Source organism: Gymnogyps californianus, chromosome 6 (assembly GCF_018139145.2).
Source record: "Gymnogyps californianus isolate 813 chromosome 6, ASM1813914v2, whole genome shotgun sequence".
NCBI lineage: Eukaryota > Metazoa > Chordata > Aves > Accipitriformes > Cathartidae > Gymnogyps > Gymnogyps californianus.
In genome coordinates, this window is record NC_059476.1 from 145,507 (window position 1) to 166,640 (window position 21,134).

The 21,134-nt window shown below is 36.1% G+C and overlaps 2 protein-coding genes across 2 annotated transcripts in view; one reads left to right on the plus strand and one right to left on the minus strand.

Annotated features, from left to right (window-relative positions):
* ALDH18A1 (aldehyde dehydrogenase 18 family member A1) overlaps positions 1-21,134 on the minus strand; it is a 148,437-nt gene that overhangs the window by 92,664 nt on the left and 34,639 nt on the right. The gene's annotated exons all lie outside the window — the stretch shown is intronic.
* The window catches only part of CFAP46 (cilia and flagella associated protein 46), an 89,351-nt gene that overhangs the window by 29,389 nt on the left and 38,828 nt on the right, over positions 1-21,134 (plus strand). Inside the window, exons 18-31 of the mRNA XM_050899072.1 lie at positions 807-1,019; positions 2,385-2,598; positions 2,936-3,085; positions 3,878-3,985; positions 5,761-5,942; positions 6,125-6,244; positions 7,954-8,085; positions 10,151-10,316; positions 14,042-14,126; positions 14,237-14,375; positions 14,900-15,083; positions 15,533-15,692; positions 18,626-18,849; positions 20,873-20,998. Of these exons, the coding sequence (XP_050755029.1) occupies positions 807-1,019; positions 2,385-2,598; positions 2,936-3,085; positions 3,878-3,985; positions 5,761-5,942; positions 6,125-6,244; positions 7,954-8,085; positions 10,151-10,316; positions 14,042-14,126; positions 14,237-14,375; positions 14,900-15,083; positions 15,533-15,692; positions 18,626-18,849; positions 20,873-20,998 (2,203 nt within the window). The remainder of the gene's footprint in view (positions 1-806; positions 1,020-2,384; positions 2,599-2,935; positions 3,086-3,877; positions 3,986-5,760; positions 5,943-6,124; positions 6,245-7,953; positions 8,086-10,150; positions 10,317-14,041; positions 14,127-14,236; positions 14,376-14,899; positions 15,084-15,532; positions 15,693-18,625; positions 18,850-20,872; positions 20,999-21,134) is intronic.

Genomic DNA, 21,134 nt, shown 5'->3' on the forward strand with positions numbered 1-21,134 from the left:
CTGATCAGAACCAAGGGACAAAGAAGATGAAGATTCTGTTCCAAAATTTGCTACTAAGCTGGTTTTGAGTTTACCCAATTAGATTAAAAACTCACAGGGAAAAAGCACTTTGGTCTACTGTGTGCTGTACCATTGTTGACAAAGTAATGCCCTGTGTCAGTTTGTGCTTTTGGTTTTGTGACTTAACCATGGCCATTCTGTATCGTCATTCAAGACTATTTTTAATATTGCTTTTTCTAAGTAATGGTACATCTTGATAAGAAAAAAAAAAGAAAAGAAATGACGTTATTGAAAGAAAGTTATTGCACAGACTATGAAAAAGATGTTATTCTATTAAAAATGATTTTAGCATTTCAGAACATCTGGAGATACCTTTAAGTGCAAAAACACATGCAGTTGTTAAGTGAAAAAGATGCCTCCTTAACACTGGAGTGGAATGCCTTACTTGTATCTGTATTCAAGTAGAGACCTGTCATGGATATTTAATGATTTCTAGCACTGATGTGTGGATTCACACATGTATTTTAAAAAAACACGTGGATGAAGCATGAACTATAGCCACTATTTAAGCTAATAGCATTTGAGTGTCAGAGACTATTCATTTTATGTTGATACTAATTCCTTTCCTGAGTCATCTTCTCATCCAAGTAAAATATAAGTTAATGGATGAAGACTTAATAAATGCAACTGAAAGGTAATTAAAATTTTGTTGTTGTTGTTGAGATGTATTACTGCATATTTAACCTTATGATAGAATTCTAGTGTTGAAGTTTTGGAATAACAGCTTCTTTATGCTAATTTTATAGTTTATGGATAGACTACTTATCTCAGTATGCTATGGAAAACTTCCAACGTGCAGCCGAAATAGGAGAAGAATTGAATGAAGCCTGGATTGTTCACAATGCTGTGGTGTATATCTTAAACTACAATAGACATCTTATCTCTTCAGGAAGACAGAGGGAAATTATTGAGTATCTGCAGACTCTTCTTGGAGCCATCAAGGCTGTTGGGCACAATGGGTAAATTTAGATGTTTGGTTATGAACATGCCCTTTTTTTCTAAAACAGAAAAAATATTTTCACAAACATTGTAAATCACTTTGTGCTGTGAAAGACTCTTATTGCTGGCTTTCACTAGTAGTAGAAGGACTTTGGTATATACAGAGTAGTTCAGAAGATAAATTTAATTTTGTGGTGTGAAAATGACTTTTTAATCCTTTCTGTTTCTTCTTTGTTACTATTCACTACAAGCCATATTAACTTTAGACTAAGCACTATTAATTTCTCTTCATTGTGGAATAGCAACATGTGCATGTGAAATAGCATTTTGTTAAGCTAGTCAGAAAGAATCAGGAAAATTTTCTTAGCCGGTGAGTTTGCAGGACAGCTCGAAATGTATTTGCTTGCTGTCAGTTGCTCTGAAGTTGAATTATATTGTAAATATAGTTCATTTTAAATATTTCTCATCAGAGTAAGGTGGTTACTACTGGTTCTGAAATACAAGAGAAAAGAGAAAAAAAAAATAAAGGGAGTGTGCACATTAATAGACCATGAAAATGGGAACATAGATTCCACAGTGGTTTAGAGAAATCCTGTTCTGTAGTAAATGCAATGGGAGAATGATGGACTATGACAGAGGAGATGCTCAAGTCAGAGTGTGACTGTGGGACAAAATCCTAGAAATTTTAGCACATTATTGACAGTGACCTCAGCACTAGGCAAACTCTTAGGACCAGCAGCAAAGAAGGCTCTTTTAACAGTATTGGAGAACAAAGCCTAAAGTGCAGCTTGTGCAGAGATGAAGACTGGTAATACCTGCTTATTAATTCTGATGTTTATATTAGCATGTATCAGCAATAATCTCTTAGTCATAATTCATCTTGTGTTTTCTCAAAAAAAAAAAAAAAAGAAAAAAAAAGGAAAGGAAAAAAAAAAGTAATTCCAGCTCAGCAATTGATTGGCATGAAGAGTAACAGTGTAATGAATAAATGGTTTTATGTGAGGGGTTTGGCTTAGGTTAATTTTTTAGGAAATAGTTATTATTTTCATGCATAGCAGCCCACTAATAAAAAATTGTATTTTAAATGTGTTTGTCTGACATAAATATGATTTTTTTTTTTTTCTGTGAGGAAATAGAAGCTTCAATTATAGAAAGAGCTGAAAAAGTATGATGTAAACTGTGAAAGCTGGTTGTGGTTTTTTGTACATTTAACCATTTTAACTGCTTTTCCAATGGGAAAATTTTTTGTAACGTCCATAATTCTGCTTTCTAAGAAAAATCTAGATTTTCAAGTAATGTTTATTACATGAAAGTAATAAACTTTATTAATTCCTCTTATGTTGATCTGATGCAGTATGCACTTCTGATTTTGTTTTCTTCTACAGATGTACTGCGATTTTATTGATGTTATGTAATGCTTTGGCTCGGGGCTTAATTCTTTGTTGGATTCCAAAGCCAAAACTTGCTGAGAAGAGAAAAAAAGATGAAGCAACAGACAGAAGCAGAAAAGCTGCGGCAAAGAAACATGAAAAAGCAAATGTCATCCAGTCTTTTTCAGTAGATCCCAGTGGACTTCCTGATATCAAAGCTGCCTTAGAGGTACAAAGCCGTCATTTTTTGTAGTCTTTTTTGGTCTGCTGTCATGTATTACAATTCATATAAATAAAATTGTAGAAATTTTTGCAAAAAATAAGCTACCATCTTTTACAGTTCCTGCCACCACAGGTCCTCACCAAATGTACACTGAAGTTCCTCACCAACTGGGGCTGAGGACTGTAACTCCTGTTTGCTATATGGGTTGACTTAATGGAGATGTTGTTAGGCTGAGAGATGCATGTGCAATAATTGTAAACTAACTAATGGGTGGAATGTTCCATACAAAGAGCTTTCCACATTTCTCCTGTGTTTCAGTCTTTTTTTTCTTCTTGGTGTTTAGATTTGTGAATTTGCCCTAAATGTGACAGCTGGAGCCATACCTAATGAAACAGGAGCTATTGCTGCACAACAACAGGTCATTGCTACGTGGGTGAAAGCAAAACAGTTAAATCAGCAGCAGATCGGACGTAAACTTGGGACTGAGGAGGAGGTATTATTTCTCTGAAATCCGGCATAATGTTGAAACTTTTCTTTGAAAAATAAAAATTAAATTCATAAATTCATTTAATAATAACTGGAATTATCAATGTGTATTTTCTTCTGTATATTTGAATACAATGTGAAAATAAATTTTGGCTGTAGTTCCCATAAATCCTTACGGAATACAGCAAATTTTTCACATTGGGCATAGCAGTGAGTTTACATTTCTTAACTTTACCTTCTGTTTTTAGCTGTGAAGAATAATCATGGTGATGTTTGTCATATGATGACTGTATAACAGAGTTGGTTTTGAATTCATACATTTAAAATAATAAAATGGCTACATTAAAAATGTTAAGAAAAATCAGCTATATTTATATCAACATTTAATATGATCTCTTTATATATAGAATATGGACCTAGTAAGTTGGAAAGTGATATTTCACTCCTATCTTTTTATTTTATTATGTCTATAAAACCAGAATCCCTGAGTGATATATGGAATTTATATTCATTGTATTGTTGCTATGTTTTTTAATATTAAAATTTTAGTAGTTCAGATTTCACAATGTTAATTAAAATAAATAAATACGTGTGTGTGTATATATATATACACACACATACATATAAATACAAAAATCCCCCGTTTTAAGGACACAGTAAAGAGAGGAAGACTTGCTTAGTGCAAATTAAGGTTTTCAAACATAGTTATTATTACATTGTCATCTCAATTAATGTCCTTAATAATGTTTACTTGCAAAAAAAAAAATCTGTTAATGTGAATTTTTTTATTTCTGCTTAGAATAATGATGAAGCACAAAATCCTACAACAAGAATTCTTGTTGGTCTAGAAATGTATTCGTGTAATGGCTTGGGTCTCATGGATTTCACTGTTCCTAGCTTATCTCAGGTATTTAGTTTTGTTTTATTAGCTCTCGAGTTTTAAGAAATTGCGTAGTATAAATTTGATTTCAGTTTCAGTTTTGGATGGAGGCAAAATTAATTTTGAAACTTTTCTTGTACCATTATTTCCTTTAAAACTTTCCAAGAGATTGAATAGTTACGACAGGTAGATTTTTGTGACTGAATATTTTCATTTATCCAAAAAACAGATAGCATTAGAATACCAGTATTAGAATTATTCCCATGTTGCTCTAACAGATTATTTCCATAACCCTCAGATGAACATAATGGATTCGTATGAATTCTGTACAGAACCAGACTTCTGACCTTTCATTTTTCATGCAGAAAACTTTATAGAATCATAGAATCATTTAGGTTGGAAAAGACCCTTAAGATCATCGAGTCCAACTGTTAACCCAACACTGCCAAGTCCACCACTAAACCATGTCCCTAAGCACCACATCTACACGTCTTCTAAATACCTCCAGGCAGGGTGACTCAGCCACATCCCTGGGCAGCCTGTTCCAGTGCTTCACAACCCTTTCAGTGAAGACATTTTTCCTAATATCCAGTCTAAACCTCCGCTAGCGCAACTTGAGGCTGTTTCCTCTCGTCCTATCGCTTGTTACTTGGGAAAACAGACCAACGACACCCACCTCGTTACAACCTCCTTTCAGGTAGTTGTAGAGAGGTGTATTTTAGGGTTTGTATTGGACGTATTCAGAATTTCAACAGAAAACTTCACGTTATAGTGAATTTACTTTTGGCAGTTGCAAGGTAGAACACAACTACAATTTGTTACTATTTAAAAAATCAGCTGTCTTTTTGATGAGTCTTATATGAGACATAGTTTCTTAAAGTACTTGCTTTTGATCAGCCTTCCATGGTTACTCACGCTGAATAGTGCCACACTTTTCCTGTGATCCTGTTGGTTACCAGGCTGTTCAAGAGGAATAAAGATGATGTAGAAATGTTTATACCCTATATTTTCAAAACAGTGAGTTGTAGTCTTACCTGTTTGATTATCACATTTGTAATTTCTACGTCCTGTAAAGAGCTTTCTTAAAGGACTAAGACGTATTTCCCCATTTAGCTAGGAATCTGGTGACGTTGTCTAACACTTTTGTAGAAGTCCTTCTTTCTAAAGACTAGGATCTGGGTCCTTATAAATATATGGGTATCTATTTCTAGTTGGTCTACAGATTTATGCCAAATAGTATGAGTTAGCTTTAGCTATTACTTCAGTGGCTTAGTTTTGTAGTATCCTCATTTTGACCAATTCATTAACAATTCCTATTATCTTAAAAAGATGGAACTTTCTGACTGACACGTGCAAGAGCAAGGAAGGCATTTAGATCCTATAATAAACTATATATGAAACACTGTTGTTGTAAAACCAGTTCTATCTCCCATTCTTACCTTTGGCTTAACTACGTTGGGCTCTGAATTTCCAAAGTCCTGTTCCACTGATTTTCAGAAGAGGACTGATGACATATTGTAAGTCCTGGCAGATACTGCTGGTCAAAAGGTGTGCACATTTACAGCTGGATTTACATACACTATTATAATACTTACTACAAGGTGAACGATGCTTCTCTAGTGTATATTTTGATTGTTCTTGTCACTCTTTGTTTTTCTAGATTGTTTTATCCCCTACTTGTTCCATGTTCAGGTGGGTTGTATGGAAGGTACAGCTGTAAGCATGTAAGTGCTATAGAAAAGAGCATGATAAAAACCTGACATTTAAACTCTCTTTTTTCTTTTTTTTCTCCTCCCCCCCAGTTAGTGAAATTGGCTTTAGAATGCAGTTGGTCAGATTCCTTAGTGGAATTGCAGACACTGACACGACTTACATATTTTGCATATGTATCACATGACTATGAAATAGTGATGACTTGTTCCAAAAGGATCTTGCAATCAGATGAGCATTTTTTCTGCAATAGAGATACTAAGAAATATGAAATGTAAGTACATGGAATTTTGCATGCTACTGTGATATACTTGAACTAAGTTTTGAAGAAAGAGTATATAGGGTAAATGCATCTGATCACATAATCAAAAGTGAAAGAATCTTTTTTAAGAAGAAACTGTACAGTTAGAGGTGAAAGCGAAATTTTCCTACTTCTGCTGACTCTGTCGTTACCAGTTACTTAAGTACTGCAGATGATGTTTTAACTCTGCAGCATAGCCTGAGTAAAAGGCAGTGTGAGATCCAGATTGTGGCTCTGGACCCAGTTCAGGAAGATACACGAATTTTGTTATCCAAGTGAGTCGACAGGTCATATATACATGTTTGATGTCTTCCTGGGGAGCATTGCTTTTCTGAAATGGTCTCTAGCAATCATGGTCTTCTCACACTTTTATAATTTCCAAGCAAAAAGTAGCTTATTCTAGTTCTTTTGCTGATGCAAACTGCTTCCAATGCTGAACTGGCTCTAATACACAAAGGGTCTACACAGTGCATGGAACAAGATGGAACTGTGAGTGATAATAGGTGATAGCAGTTACTATATTCCAAGCTCTGGTGTCAGGTAGTCTTTATGGTCTTTATTAGACCTATGCATATGGGTGCAACAGGAATGTAACTCATTTATTTAAAAGGCCAGTGTCTTACTTAACTGATAATTTAAAATTTTGACCTCAAAGGAAAAGAAGAAAAAAAAGGTTTCATATATAAATGGATCTGTTGGTAGAGTCCTTTATTATAAAAAGGTGATATCCTTCGATCCTTCTATTTTTTTTATATAATTTCCTCCAAAAACAGTATGTAATTTTATCAAAAGAGGAAGGAATCAACTCCATTTAGTAACAATTTGTTGGAATGTAGGAAGTTTGAAATAAACATATGAAACACTTCGAATATAATTTATTGTGCATTTTTCTCTCTGAAAAATGATTTCTCTTTTAAAAAAATATTCTGCTCTTTGAAATTCATGGTTGTTTGCTACATGGGGAAAAATATGTAAAACCAAATAAGATATCTTAATATGAAATATATGGTTGCAGAACATTACAGAAATTGAGAAAATACTTGCTGCATATCTAGCAATCTGCAAACTAGTGAATGATAAAATGTTTGATTCTTTGACAAAGAAATGTAGTCATGGATTGTCAGTGCTGTTTCCAGAGAAATGGAAGATAAACTTAGTCTTCCCATGGTAAAGCACAACTTCAGGACAAAGGTTAAATATTTATTTTAAACTTGTTGTTGTTGTTGTTGTTAACTTGCACTGTAGAACACTGGTGTCCTCTCGTGGACACGAATCATAACTGCATGATAGTTCTCACCACAGGGTAGGAAGTAGGCCGACTAGAGTGTCTACATTTCTGTATATGGTTGCACATTGTAACTAAGACGTTAAAAAAATTCTTGCAAATTGTATTACTTCTTTTCTTACAAAATCACTATTAACCAAAGATATCAAATTTATTTACTTATTTATTTTTAACTGATTAACTGTTGGGACTGAAATCTACATTCTTTGCTTTTAATTGTAGTGGAATATGATCCAAATCAATTTCTCCAGAGCCCTGTGCATACTTTACCAGACATAGGAGAGACCAATTCCAAAACAAAGTATCAAAAGTTGTCTAATTTTTCCTATTTCGGTTTTTAATTGCTTGTCATGTAAGTTTGACTTTGGACTAATATTTTGTTTGGTGTACAATAATGAATAATGGGGAGAAAACCCCAAATCTATTTTCTCCCCTTGCTAAATGTAGATAAGAATTTTTAAAATCTGATTTCACAGTTATTTTCATTAGAGCTGTGAAAAAGATATTTTATTTCTGGTATCTTTTCACAAAATGTTCAGTTTTTCAAATATTTTCTGATTTTAAAAGTCAGTAGAAGCATTTGTAACCTCAAAAGCTAGGGACATCTATTTAGTAACAACTGGAAAACATCATTAATAGGAATTGGTATGTTCTTAGACTGTAAGACTAGCACTTCTTGAATTATTTGCCTTTATTCAGGCCTGGTAACAGAGTGAGACAAGAAATGTTAAGCACTACTGCCTGTATACAAGGAAAGAGTATAATGGAAAATTTGTCTGGAAGAAAACATCTGCGTGTAGCAGCATCAAAAGCCTTTGTTCAGAGTGCCAGGTATGTTTTATTTTGAGAGAAGACTAATGTAAAACAGACCTAAAATTTGATTCACAGATCTGGGGTTCAACATATTCTCTCCCAAGACTGATAAAGTAGTTGTTAGTTGAAATGCTTAACAAAGGATTTGACAGATTTTTACAGTTTAGTAAATCTATCAAGTACCTTCCACATAGCTGATCTTGTAATGTCATAGGATCATAGGAAAATCTGGTTGAAAAGGACCTCAGAAGGGCTCTAGTCCAAACTTCTGCTCAAAGCAGGGCCAACCCAGGGCTTTATCCAGTCTGGTCTTGAAAACCTCCAGGAATGGAGACTGCACAACCTCTGTGAGTAACCTGCTCCACTGTGTGACTGTTCTCATGGGGGAAAAGTTTCTGCTTATATCCACTCTGAACCTTTCTTATTTCAACTTACACCCGTTCTTGCTTGTCCAGCCATCCACTATGAAGAGCCTGGCTGCTGCTTCTCAATAACTTTGTTAGGTTATTAAGAAACTTCTCCTCATTAGGTCCCCCAAAGCCAACTCTTCTCCATGCTGAACTAGCCCTGTACTCTCAGCCTCTCTTCTCAAGGCAAGTGCTCCAGTCCCTGGATCATCTTGGTGGCCCTCCACTAAGCTCAATGCAGTTTGTCTGTGTCTGGCGTGTCTTGGGTGGCCTAGAACTGGATGCAGTTGTCTAGATGTGGTCTAAAGAGTGCTGACTAGAAGGTGATAATCAATTCCCTCAATCTATTGTCTGTTCCTGTTAATACAGCCCAAGATGCTGTTGGTCGTTGTTGCCAGAGCACACTGCTGGCTGGTTTTCAGCTTGCTGTCCACCAAGACCCCCACGTCCTTTTCAGCAGAGCTACTCCTCAGCCAGTCAGTCCTCAGCCTCTACTGTTGCAGAGCATCATGTTAATATTGTACACTGTATGTCATGAACACAAAGTGGAAAGACTGCTTTAAATAATGAATAGGCAGGAGAAGGTGCTACATGGATGATGCATGACTTTGGTATGAATTCTTTGCTATTTGGAAGAAATAAATTAATGAGCAACAGTAGGCAATTAGAACTCGGAAGATGAAGATGTGATGGCTGATGTGAGGCTGTTAACATTGTAATGCTTTCTTCCTTCCATTGATGATTAAAAAAGAGAGTGATGAATGAAGTTATACTAGCCAGTGTAACAGAACTCGAAGGTGATGTCATATTGCAGATGAATCTGTGTTTTTTTAAATTTGCATGTTATGACAAGCACTCCTTCAGGAAGGACTGAGCATATATATATAGCTCAACACATTCCAAAAGGGAGACAAAAAGTGGTGAGGAAAAACTAGGCCTTAATAAGTCTAGTGATAAGACATAAGGTATGTGAGAATATGGACTCTAAAAATCATGAAACTGTGGGAGAAAATGACAAAGATCGCCAGATTCAAAACCTACTTTTTTGAAAATAGTAAAACTATTCAATGGGTGATTGTTTAATACCAATTCATAATTTTTAGCTAAATCCTAAAGCTTTTGCTCACTCGTATGAGTACTGTGTTGTATCACAATCTGGAGAATTACTAGATTTTATTAATTCAAAGTAACATTTGCATGGAATATGCTCAAAACAATTTGAATGCAGCTAGAGGCATTTGGGGTATGTTCTTGTGTTATGGTGGTACTGTACTATGCAAAATCCATAGCATTTTAATAATTGTTTTGTTCTATTTTTTAATGTAGCCAAAGTTTTTAATGAAGCCAAAAAAGTAGATTATTCCAATGAGAACATCTTGAGTAGATTTCTACTGTTTTTTTAATGAAGGCTCTTGAGCTAAGATTACACAGAAACACAGTAAAACCATCAATACGGTACCTGTTTATTGTTACTTCTGTGAAATGTGTGAAGGTGTTTTGTATATACAAATGGAAAATATCTTTTGTATGAAGCTCATATGCTAGTCCCTCATTGCTGAGATCATATATGGTGGTGCCTAGATCAGCTAAACCTGGATGTTTGTAGAAGTAAAGTCCTTTATTTTGGCTAGAGTGTGATTGTTTTCCTTCATTAAACTGTACTTCACTTTCTTCAGGTATGCAGGTGAAGCCGGAAATTATTCCCTTGTAATGTTTGCAGCTAGACACTTTTGGAATACATGTTTACCGTTGCTAGATTCTCCACATGACAGACAGCAGTTTAAAGAACCTACTGAAATAATTCTTAAGAATATAATTAAAGCAGAATCTAAAAATAAACAGGTAAGAATATCTAATAGGTATTGTTAATTGTGCTTGTGTTTAGTGATTGGTACTGATGATAAAGAAAAATTTTGGTTTGCTCTGAAGCTCTGGGTGCATACTTAAAGATGCCTTTCCTAAGAGGGGAAAGTGACTTATTTGTCATAAACACATACATGGTTTCTTACCTGCTTTCACATAGCACACATTCACACATACAGGGACTACATACTCTTTTTTTTTCCATTTGGTGGTTCTTCTGGTTCTAGGCAATTGTCAAACTTATAACAGTTTTGTTCAAAATAATTTGCTGTCTGGGGGGCTGTAGTGTTTCACTTTGTGAAGCTTACAAAAGGCAATGTTTAGAAAATACTCAAAAGAAAATCCAGAAAAAAATCAATCACTTCTGGAAAGGATGAAAATAGATCTTAAAACACAAACTTGGGAAAAAAAATGTAATTAAGGTTCCCCACACCTGCAGGTTCAAATTTCTCTTCTACCTGCAAAAAGGAATTTTTACTTTGCATATCTTCAGGTTTTTTAACAGACTATTTAGCACTGGCAGTAGGAAGGAGTTGTAATTCAGACTGTGCTGGGAGTCAGTGATAAATACTTGTTGATTATGAACAGCGTGTGTAAACTGAAGAAGTCATCCCTTTGAAACAATATGTCGGTGATGTGTATCATATAACACATCTCGCCATATGAAATTTCTTCTGCACACTGAAACATCCTTACACATTTACAACTTTTCTTACTTCAGAATTCTCCAGAGCTGATCCATTTCTCTTTCTAGATTTGATTTACATGTCAGTGAAGCTGATGTGAGTTTTCCTGTGCATTTCCATGGGCACAATTTCAGTTAGCGCTTGAAGGCTTTATTAATCACTCTTGCATTCAAGCACAGTGGTACCAGTGTTAGTCTCCATCTCAGATCATCAAGCAGTGTAGTACAAGAATAGAAAACTTAATTTTGATTTCTCCTCAAGCCATGTATAAATCACAAGTAATCAGAGATGGTGACTGGTCTGCTTGATTGTGGGTGCGTAGGAGGCAGAACTGATGAGTACACTGTGTACTTGGAAGCACAGTGAAGACTGTAAACTTAATGGAACTTTAACAGTGTTTGACTATATAACAGTAATTGCTCATAGGCACAGTTCTAAAGGCTTAGTTATTTGCAGAGATGATATATTTAAAACCAATAAAAAGGAATACTTCATTATGTATATATAGTTAACTCACTACCACAGCGTATTTTCAGAGTGAACCTGTAATAAGTTGTATTAAAAAGCAAGACATTAATGTAGATAATGAAAGTATACAGTTATAGATAGCATAGACTTTTTATGTCTGAAAATGTTAGTAATTCTTGTGAGTTAGACTATATAGTGACTTCTGATATTAGTTAGAAAAAAATATTTCCTCTAAACAGAGCATTCTACATTTGATTATTTCCAGAGTTACTGAGGTTTTTTTTATATACTGTAGTAACCATTGTAAGAGGCAGGAACTGGTCTCCAGTGATCCTTAATCAGCCTAACCGTAGGCAATTTTTAAATGCAGTCACATCTGGAGAAGCATATACCAGAAGATAACTTTTAGTTCAGTTCAGCAAGGCAATGGTTCACTTACTTGAGGATATGTACTAGCCTGAAAACTAAAAATGAGTTAAAAAAAAAAAAAGTAAAAGCAAGTACTACAAAAGCTTTACCACTGCTATTACTAGCTTTCTTAAAACAAGATTACAGATTGGTTTTTCTCTCAATTTGCTGTGGTCAGCATTGAAGCTGTCCTTTACCCTCACGTTCCTTCCACAGAATAATAAAATCATAGAATGGTTTGGGTTGGAAGGGACCTTTAAAGATACTTAGTCCAACCTCCCTGCCATGGGCAGGAACACCTTCCACTAGATCAGGTTGCTCAAAGCCCCATCCAACCTGACTTTGAACACTTCCAGGGATGGGGCATCTGCACCTTCTCTGGGCAACCTGTGCCAGTGTCTTACCACCCTCATCGTAAAAAATCCCCTCCTTATGTCCAATCTAAACCTGCCCTCTTTCAGTTTAAAACCATTGCCCCTTGTCCTGTCACTACAAGCCTTGGTAAAAGTCCTTCTCCATCTTTCTTGTGAGACCCCTTTCTATATTGAAAGGCCGCAGTAAGGTCTCCTTGGAGCCTTCTCTTCTCCAGGCTGAACAGCCCCAACTCTCTCAGCCTTTCTTCACAGGAGAGGTGTTCCACCCCTCTGACGATTTTTGTGGCCCTCCTCTGGACCCGCTGTAGCAGGTCCATGTCTTTCTTGTACTGGGGATCCCAGAACTGGATGCAGTACTCCAGGTGGGATCTCACCAGAGCAGAGGGGGAGGATCACCTCTCTTGACCTGCTGGCCACGCTTCTTTTGATGCAGCCCAGGATATGGTTGGCTTTCTGGGCTGCAAGTGCACATTGTCAGCTCATGTCCAGTTTTTCGTCCACCAGTATCCCTAAGTCCTTCACCACAGGGCTGCTCTCAATTAATCACCAGTCTGCACTGATATTGGGGATTGCCCCGACCCATGTGCAGGACCTTGCACTTGGCCTTGTTGAACTTCATGAGGTTCGCACAGGCCCACCTCTCCAGCCTGTCGAGGTCCCTCTGGATGGCATCCCTTCCCTCCAGCGTGTCGACCACACCGCACAGCTTGGCGTCATCAGCAGATTTGCTGAGAGTGCACTCAATCCCATTGTCTGTGTCACTGATGAAGATATTAAACAGTAATATCATCACATCTCTCCAATTTAGTAGCAAGAAGGTTGTGGGGGACCATATCAAAAGTCTTACAGAAATCCAGGCAGATGACATCCATAGCTCTTCCCTTGTCCACTGATGCAGTCACTCCATCGTAGAAGGCCGCTAGATTGGTCAGACTTTGTGCCTTTCCAGCCGAAACCAGGACAGAAGTAAATGCTGATTTGACCAAATCTGATAAATCTTTGATGATGCTAATGTAATGATTACCCAAAAGTTGTAGCTACAGCTCAGATTATTTATTAGCATAGTCCTTTAAGTATTCAATGGTCAGTATATCAGTAGAACTGTATATGGATCTATTTGTGAAACAAGATAGAGTGAATTTACCTTTGAAGTTGCAAAACTGCTGTAGAGGGGAGGGAAACAGTCATCATGTCTCTCACCTTTGCGTGAGAATTGTGATGGTCAAATTTTCACAGGTAAAGCCAGGTAAGCAAAATGGGACAAGAATCATTAGGTAATCTTTTAAAAATGATCTGAAAATAGCCTGAAAAAATAAGCTGTTACTCGTTTTTGACCAGAGAGGTTGTGGAGTCTCTGCTTGGAGTACTCAAAAGATGACTGGCCCAGATGAAGGCCCAGAGCAACCTGCTCTATTTCAGCCTGCTTTGAACAGGGATGTAGACTAGAGAGCTCCAGAGGGTCCCTGCCAGCCTCCAACTATTCTGTGATTCTCTGACAGAGTACTTTAAGATTTCATGTTATTTAATCAGTGTAACTGATTGAATATTACTGAGTCTGGTTATTGCTGTATTGGTTTTGTATTATAGAACTCATCCTGGAGAAATGGCTGTGGTTTTCATCTCCTGCACAAGTAGCTATTTAAGTAACAGGTCAATAGTTCATATTAACCATATTAATTGTTTACAAATGAAACAGAAGTACAGTAATACTTAAAGACATATGTTAACTGAAAGATAAAGGGCTTTTTTTTTCTTTTTATCTTTTTAGGAGAAGAAAGATATGCTGCCTTTGCATCAGTGGATTACAAAGGATTTTCAAATTTTTGGGTTATCAGTTGGATGCTTTCTCCCAGGCATGTTCTTCCTTCTTTTGATCTGGTAATAAAAAAAAAACCCAGTATTTTGTAATATCATTATTCTAATTCTGCAGTATATTAATAAATCATTTGAATATACTTCAAAGGTGCTGAGGAAGACCTGACATTAAGAACCTCCTTATATGGCTTATTATTCCACATATATGTTGATAAAGCTGATTGGGAGACAGCACTGAAAGTCCTGGATGAAGGTATTCAAGTTTTGCCTCAGACAAGACACAGGCTGTAAGTTGGTTGACTTATTTTTATTAAAATAAGCATCCTGATTCTTAAGAAGTATAAAACTCTGAGTATTTTTTTATTTTGCATTGGGAAAATACTATGATTACTTTTTGTGAGCCTGTCAGTTGTTATAACAGAAAACACTGTTGTGTCTTTTCGATGAAAAAGACATACATTGGCAGTGCTTCTTATCATTAATCTGTTCATAATATTTGTAAATTTCATTTTTTTAAAACTTGTATATAAGTAGTATCTTACTTTTCCAAGAAAATAGGTGCATGAGATGTGACTATGTAGCAGAAACTTTAATTTTCCTAGCTGTAAACCCATTTACATTAAATGGAAACTAAATTATCTAGGTTACTGTTTATGGAGTCTTATCCGAGTTTAAAGATTTGTGCCCTTTTATGTCAGTTTGTAAACTTTACATCTCTGTACTATACTGATACGAACTATCTATCCTACTCACAAAGTTACTTTACAGGTACAGATGCAAGTAATTTGCAATTTGTTTGGTCTTTTTCTAGCCTGATTTTTAAACATATGGCTACAGTGAAGGCAGGATTGGGATGCAATTTTATGATGGACATTCAGAAATTCAGAGATGAAAGTGAAGATTATTTGTCACATATGTGGCGTCATTTGGTAACAGTCTCCAGAAGTATTGTTGGACAGTTAAGCTGTTTTCAAAATGCAATCATTGCTTTACAGGTTTGTCAGTTTTTACTATGTGTTCAAATGCTGATAGAATGATGTTTCTCAAATGATTCATGGGATTGCAAGTTCTGTGAAGCACATAATTGAACTGGTAGGAAGGCCATATACTTGACCATTACTTTCTATAACTTTGAAATTGCTCTTCAGTTGGAAAACTGTGTATGGTTGAATCTTGGTATCCAGTAAGTTCAGTTGAGTCCTGCCAAAGGAAAATGTCTTAAGAGTAGCCAATTGCAAGAAGTTTTGATAAAGCAAAGTATTAACTGGTGGAGTTTTCTGTTACATTCTGTTTAGCATAACACTGATTATGTGATGCCAATAAAACTGCTCACTGTCAAATTGTTATTTTTTGCTTCTGTTAAGACTATATTGAACTTTTGAATATCATTTCGATGGTTTACATCACCAAATATAAACGAACTCTTCCTTTGTTACTTGTATAGAAACAAGAAAATGAATGGCAGAAAGTTGATTATCTGATGGAATTTGCTGAATGGTTATATTGTAACCAGTTTCCCCTCAATGATGTTATTAAACCTCTGGACTGGGTGGTAGATCTCTTGCTACACATGAAATTTTCTATGGAATCCTCACAAGAAGAAGGTATGTAAAATGTGTATATCCTTCAGAGGAATTTCTCAGCAGCAAATGCAAGGGACGTTTTTAATTTACAACTTAGTTACCACAAGGAATGGCACCAGCTTGACTGTATTTTCTCCAATATTCACTGTCGCTTGTTCAACGCTAGCTTAAATATATCTGTGAATTCTGTGTCGTGCCATGGAGACCTACTCTCAGTCTTTTGCTATAGTGAGATTCAGCTCCTGGCTGATGTAGGGGTTCCTGACTTGTGAGATGCTACCAGAAGGCAGTGCTAGGCAGTTTGTTTCAAATGCATCCTCGTGGAGGGCCAGATGTCACTGTAGGAAATGGTTTCAGTGCCAAGATTTGGGTACCTATGTCCATTGCTCTTTCCTTGGCTTTATCTAGCATTTTAGGATTGATTTTTCAAAAATGACTTTCAAAGGGATGCTTGCTTTCAAGTACTTATGTAACTGTGTAAAAATTCTTTGGTCCTTTTACTTTGTGTCCACTTGCAGTGGTAGGGACTCAGGGACCTATTTTGATAGGATACCCCATTATTTAATTGGGGAAAAAAAAAGTATCTGATTTCTGGAACAATACTGTACTGTGTAGCATTAATCAGCATCTGCTCTGCTCTTATTTTTGTGTGGATAGATGAGATAGATCAGACAAGTACTTCTGGTGTTTGCATTGAAAAAGATAAATGTTCAGTGTCTCTAGTGTCACACATTTGATTAAAGTCACAGTAGCAATATTCTGTTCATACTTTTCTGTTAGTGGTTTTGTTGGATTTTTTTACAGCCCTATGGCGATTTAAAGTTTGTATTTGTTCTTTAACGATCTTGCCACCCAGTTTCACATGGTTGCTTATGATTACTAGACTTCTTACACCGCCTGTGTTTCAAGAAATTTTTTACAAAACTTTTAATGTAAACTGAAATAATATAATAAGAAAAATTAGATTCAAATATAGAACAGCCCAGGTTGGAAGGGACCTCAAAAGATCTTCTGGTCCAACCTTCTGTGGAAAAGGGAGCCTAGGTGAGATTATCTCGCACCCTGTCCAGCTGTGTCTTGAAAACCTCCAGTGAGGTTGTTCCACTGATAGATTGTTCTCACTGTAAAAAATTTTTTTCTTATATCAAGATGAAACCTCTCCCGGTGCAACTTGTACCCGTTGCCCCTTGTCCCCTGCATGTGGCTTCTTGTGAAGAGAGAGCCTCTGTCCTCTTTGTAGCTGCCCTTTTAAGTACTGGAAAACTGTGATGAGGTCCCCCTGAGCCTTCTCTTCTCCACGGGAAAAGACCTTAACTCCTTAAGACTTTCTTCATACGGCAGGTTCTCCAGCCCTTTGATCATCTTCGTGGCCCTCCTTTGAACCCTCTCTGGTCTGTCTGCGTCTTTTTTGATTTATGGGGACCAGAACAGGACACGATACTCCAGCTGCAGCCTTACAAGCACTGAGTACAGTGGGTGGGATGGTCCATCCCTATCTCTGCTAGTAATGCTCTGCCGATGCAGCCCATGATCTGACTTGTCTTCATTGCTGTAGCAGCACACTGCTGACTCATGTTCAGCTTGTTGTCCACCAGGACCCAGGTCCTTTTCAGCAAGGCTGCTCCCCAGCTACACAGATCCTAGTCTGTACTGGGCTCTTTGGTTATATTGTCCCAGGTGCAGGACCTTGCACTTGTCTTTGTTAAACTTCATACAGTTCTTTCTAGCCCACTTTTCCAGCCTGTCCTGGTCTCTCTGTAAGAAGGCTCTCCCTTCTGACGTGTCCACCTCACCACCCAGTTTGGTGTCATCAGAAAACTTGGTGAGGGTGCTTTCAATCTCATTGTCCAGATAATTTATGAAGATGTTGAACAGCGTGGGTACCGATCCCTGCGGGACCCCACTTGTGACAGGCTGGCAGCCTAAGCAAAAACCATTGATCACGACCATCTGAGTGCAGCCTGTTAGCCAGTTTCCTACTCATCTCGCAGACCACCTATCCTGTCTGTATCTTACCATCTGTATCTTTTATTATGAAAGAATAAAATTAGTCTCCTGAACTGTCCCTTTGCCTAGCTTTATACTGTGTTAGTCACGCTCAGAATTCACTCGATTTGCCTGTTACTTTAATAACTTCATCCGTGACAGTCATTGGATTATGTGATAGGTGTTATGTTACTGCATTCTGCTTTATGTTGTAGAGCATCAATTTCATGTTGAAAGAGAACTGTGTCTTTATAGTACTTCACTTTAAGCTGAAAATCTGCTGAATTACTTGGTTTTGAGCTGAATTTCAAGCAGAGTTGGAATTTCTATAAAACATCAGTGTTTACTGAAAAATGACTAGAATTACACAGCACAAAAGAGTGCATTGAGTAGTAGAGTATCTTCTGTAGTTGCCATCAAGAGCCATTAAGATATCTCATTACAGACACAGGGATGAGCTTGAGCTATGTTCTAGACTTAGTTGACATTGACCCGTCTGTGATTGGATTATTGCCCGTTTCTGTTTTGGAAATGAGTGCTGGCCAAATACACTTCTTGCTGGCTAGGCTACTGGTAGTTAGGACATGGTCTTTGGTCACCGTAGAAACCGCTACGTCAGGATCAAGAGGATTTTTTATTTGACTGCAACACTACTTAAGTGGCTGAAATAAATAAGTTAGACCGTCTTTCCCACAGATTTATTTTCAAGAAGACATAGTTAAAGTGTGCTTGCAGTGGATTTCATTTCTGTGTCAGGCTTACATCATTTAATATACACAACTGTTACATTATTCATTGAAAACATGGTACAAGTAGCATTGCATCGCCATAAGAACATCTTCAGTAGATGGATTTCCATTTTTCTGTTATTTTTGCATAAATATTTGCATTTTCAATTCAGAAATTTTAACTTTTGAATACATTTTTTAAATACTGTCACTGCGAGCATGTTATTTGTTTTTTAACAGAAAAAAATACTATACCAAAATTTTCGCCTACAGAAAATTTGAAGATAGACTATGGAGCAAATGATACCATGCCCCAAATTAATTTGGAAGATTTGAATAATATTAAACAATTGGAAGCTTTGTTTAGAGCACAGACATTAATGGCTTTAATTTCTGGTCATAGTTCTCCTTTTCATCAGCAGCACTGTTTGATGGCATATGCTTGTATCGTCCGTATCTGGCAGGTGAGATTCTGTGAGATTATATTATATTATATTATAATGTGGCCAGTATATTTCAGGTTATCTTTTGTAATTATGGTGCCAGCTATTCATTTGATGTTTTAACTACGTCTTTAGAATTTCCAATTTTATGGTATAGTTAGTATATTTTCTCAGGTTTAAGGATTAAACAAGAAAACTGTTTCTCTCAGGAAAATAGAGAAGAGACATTAAGAATAAAAGCAGTGGCCCGTTGTTTCTCTGGAGTATGTTTGTAGGGTTCATGCAAAAGGTTCTAAAATTTTGTATTTTTAATTTGTTAAAGAATCTTAGTAGTAGCAGAATACATGCTGAAGACATTGCTGACAGTTCTGAGGAACTGTAATTACAGATGGACCTTCACTTAGGTTGAATCAAAGGGGCTGTCATTTGACTGAAAGGAATTGTGTGACATAGTTAAATTAAATTCAGATGTTGATTCGTTTGTTAAGTTTTGAGAAAATGTATAGACAGGCAGTGTTCATCGATTATTATTCTCTAATCGCTTTTTCATTGTTACAGCATTTCAAAACAAACAAATCTGTTTCATTTCTCATTGAGATGAATGCCTAATTTAAATGGCTATTGAGAATCATAGCAAAAAATGATAGGAAAACAATTATACATTAAATATGAGTAAATCTTTGAAGGGACTAAATCTATACTGGATAATATTAATGCCACAAATCATTATAGAAACAATGTTAGTGCTATAGATGGGACATATCAACTAGATTGGTAAGCTATAGCTTGTTCATAATTTTATTCCAGTTAGCTGTAAAAGTCTGCAATTTGTTACTCCTGTGGTAATCATGATCAAGTTTTCTTTGTGAAATCAGTTTAGACTCTAACACTTGATGGAAGACAGGAATTTGAAAAATAAAAATTGAATATTGATATTTTCAGATTTACGTAAGCATAATTTTTAATATCCTGAACTTGACTGAGTGTCTTACTAGAGAAAAAACTATCTGAAAGGAGTACTACTGTTTGAATAAACTATTAAAAAGTTAAAAATTAAGAGTTAATGCAGCTGTCAGTGCCAGTGGTAAGACAATGACATTAATTCTAAGAACTCTTATTTACAGCTGAACAGTACTGTGAGAAAAAGAATAATCATGTGGCATTAAAGGAATGAAAGTACTACAGGACAACTTAACCTTGTTTTGGAGTACAAAGTAAAGCAGACTTGACTGCAGATGTCCATTTCTAAAGCAGGCTCTCAAGTGTTAGGACTCCATAAATAACTCAGTAGAAGATATTAAAATGTTCTCTGAAAACCTGAATAATCCAAGCCAAATCAGCTGCCTCTGATTTTTGAAAAGACATGTGTTACCTTTAATTTGAAATTTTCACAAGTTGTGCAGCATCCAGGATTATTTTTTGTTCATATTTTGTATTCTACTCTTGATGCCTCCAGCAAAATATATTCATCTTCTCAAATTAATGTGTGGGTTTTTTTAGTTTAGGTAAGATCAGAAGCTGTGCTATTGCATGCACAGAGAAATTTTCAATGGATGCTTTCATATGCTTAAATATTTAGAAATTTCCTTTATGTAACATTCATTAGTAGCATTATAGAAGACTAATCCAGAAGGAGAGCAGAGTGGCTCTTTGCAGTCTGCCAGATTACTTTGATATGAAGTAATGAAATTCATCCCTTGTAGAAGAATAAGCAATCTAGACTAGCGGTTTAAAAAAAATTTGCAACCATATAGGTTAAAAAAGTAGCAGTAGTATTTATCACAGGGATGATGTCATCTTTTGACAGTTCAGCTACTTAATTCCATTGTCATGATCATCCTAAATGCTTGTACAAATAATGCAAGCATCTGGCAGTCTTTGAAATTTTAGTTTTCTGAAGAAAGCTCTTATGCAAACATAACATGGTGTGTGACGATTGTTAATAGCTGTGGATAGTGACTTACAGTGAATGATCATTATTACTAGAAATTGACATTATTATTGAAAATTGAAAATAATTAACTGTAATTATTTGATTATCTAGGTATCATTGTCAGCATCAGGACCTATTACAAAAGTATTATCAAAGTCTTCACAACTTACAGCTCCTCAGAAGGTACAGTCAATAATTACTCCTAAAAAAGAGAAGGACAAAAAGAAAGAGAAACAAGTAAGAACTCCTTTCCTGTAGAATTAAAATAATCATCTCTTTCTAAGAGATGTTTCCCTTGGCTCATTTGTTAAGTAGTTCAGATGCTTTCCTGTAAAGACTCTCATAACCTGTGAAGAATTTGTCTGTGAGTCTG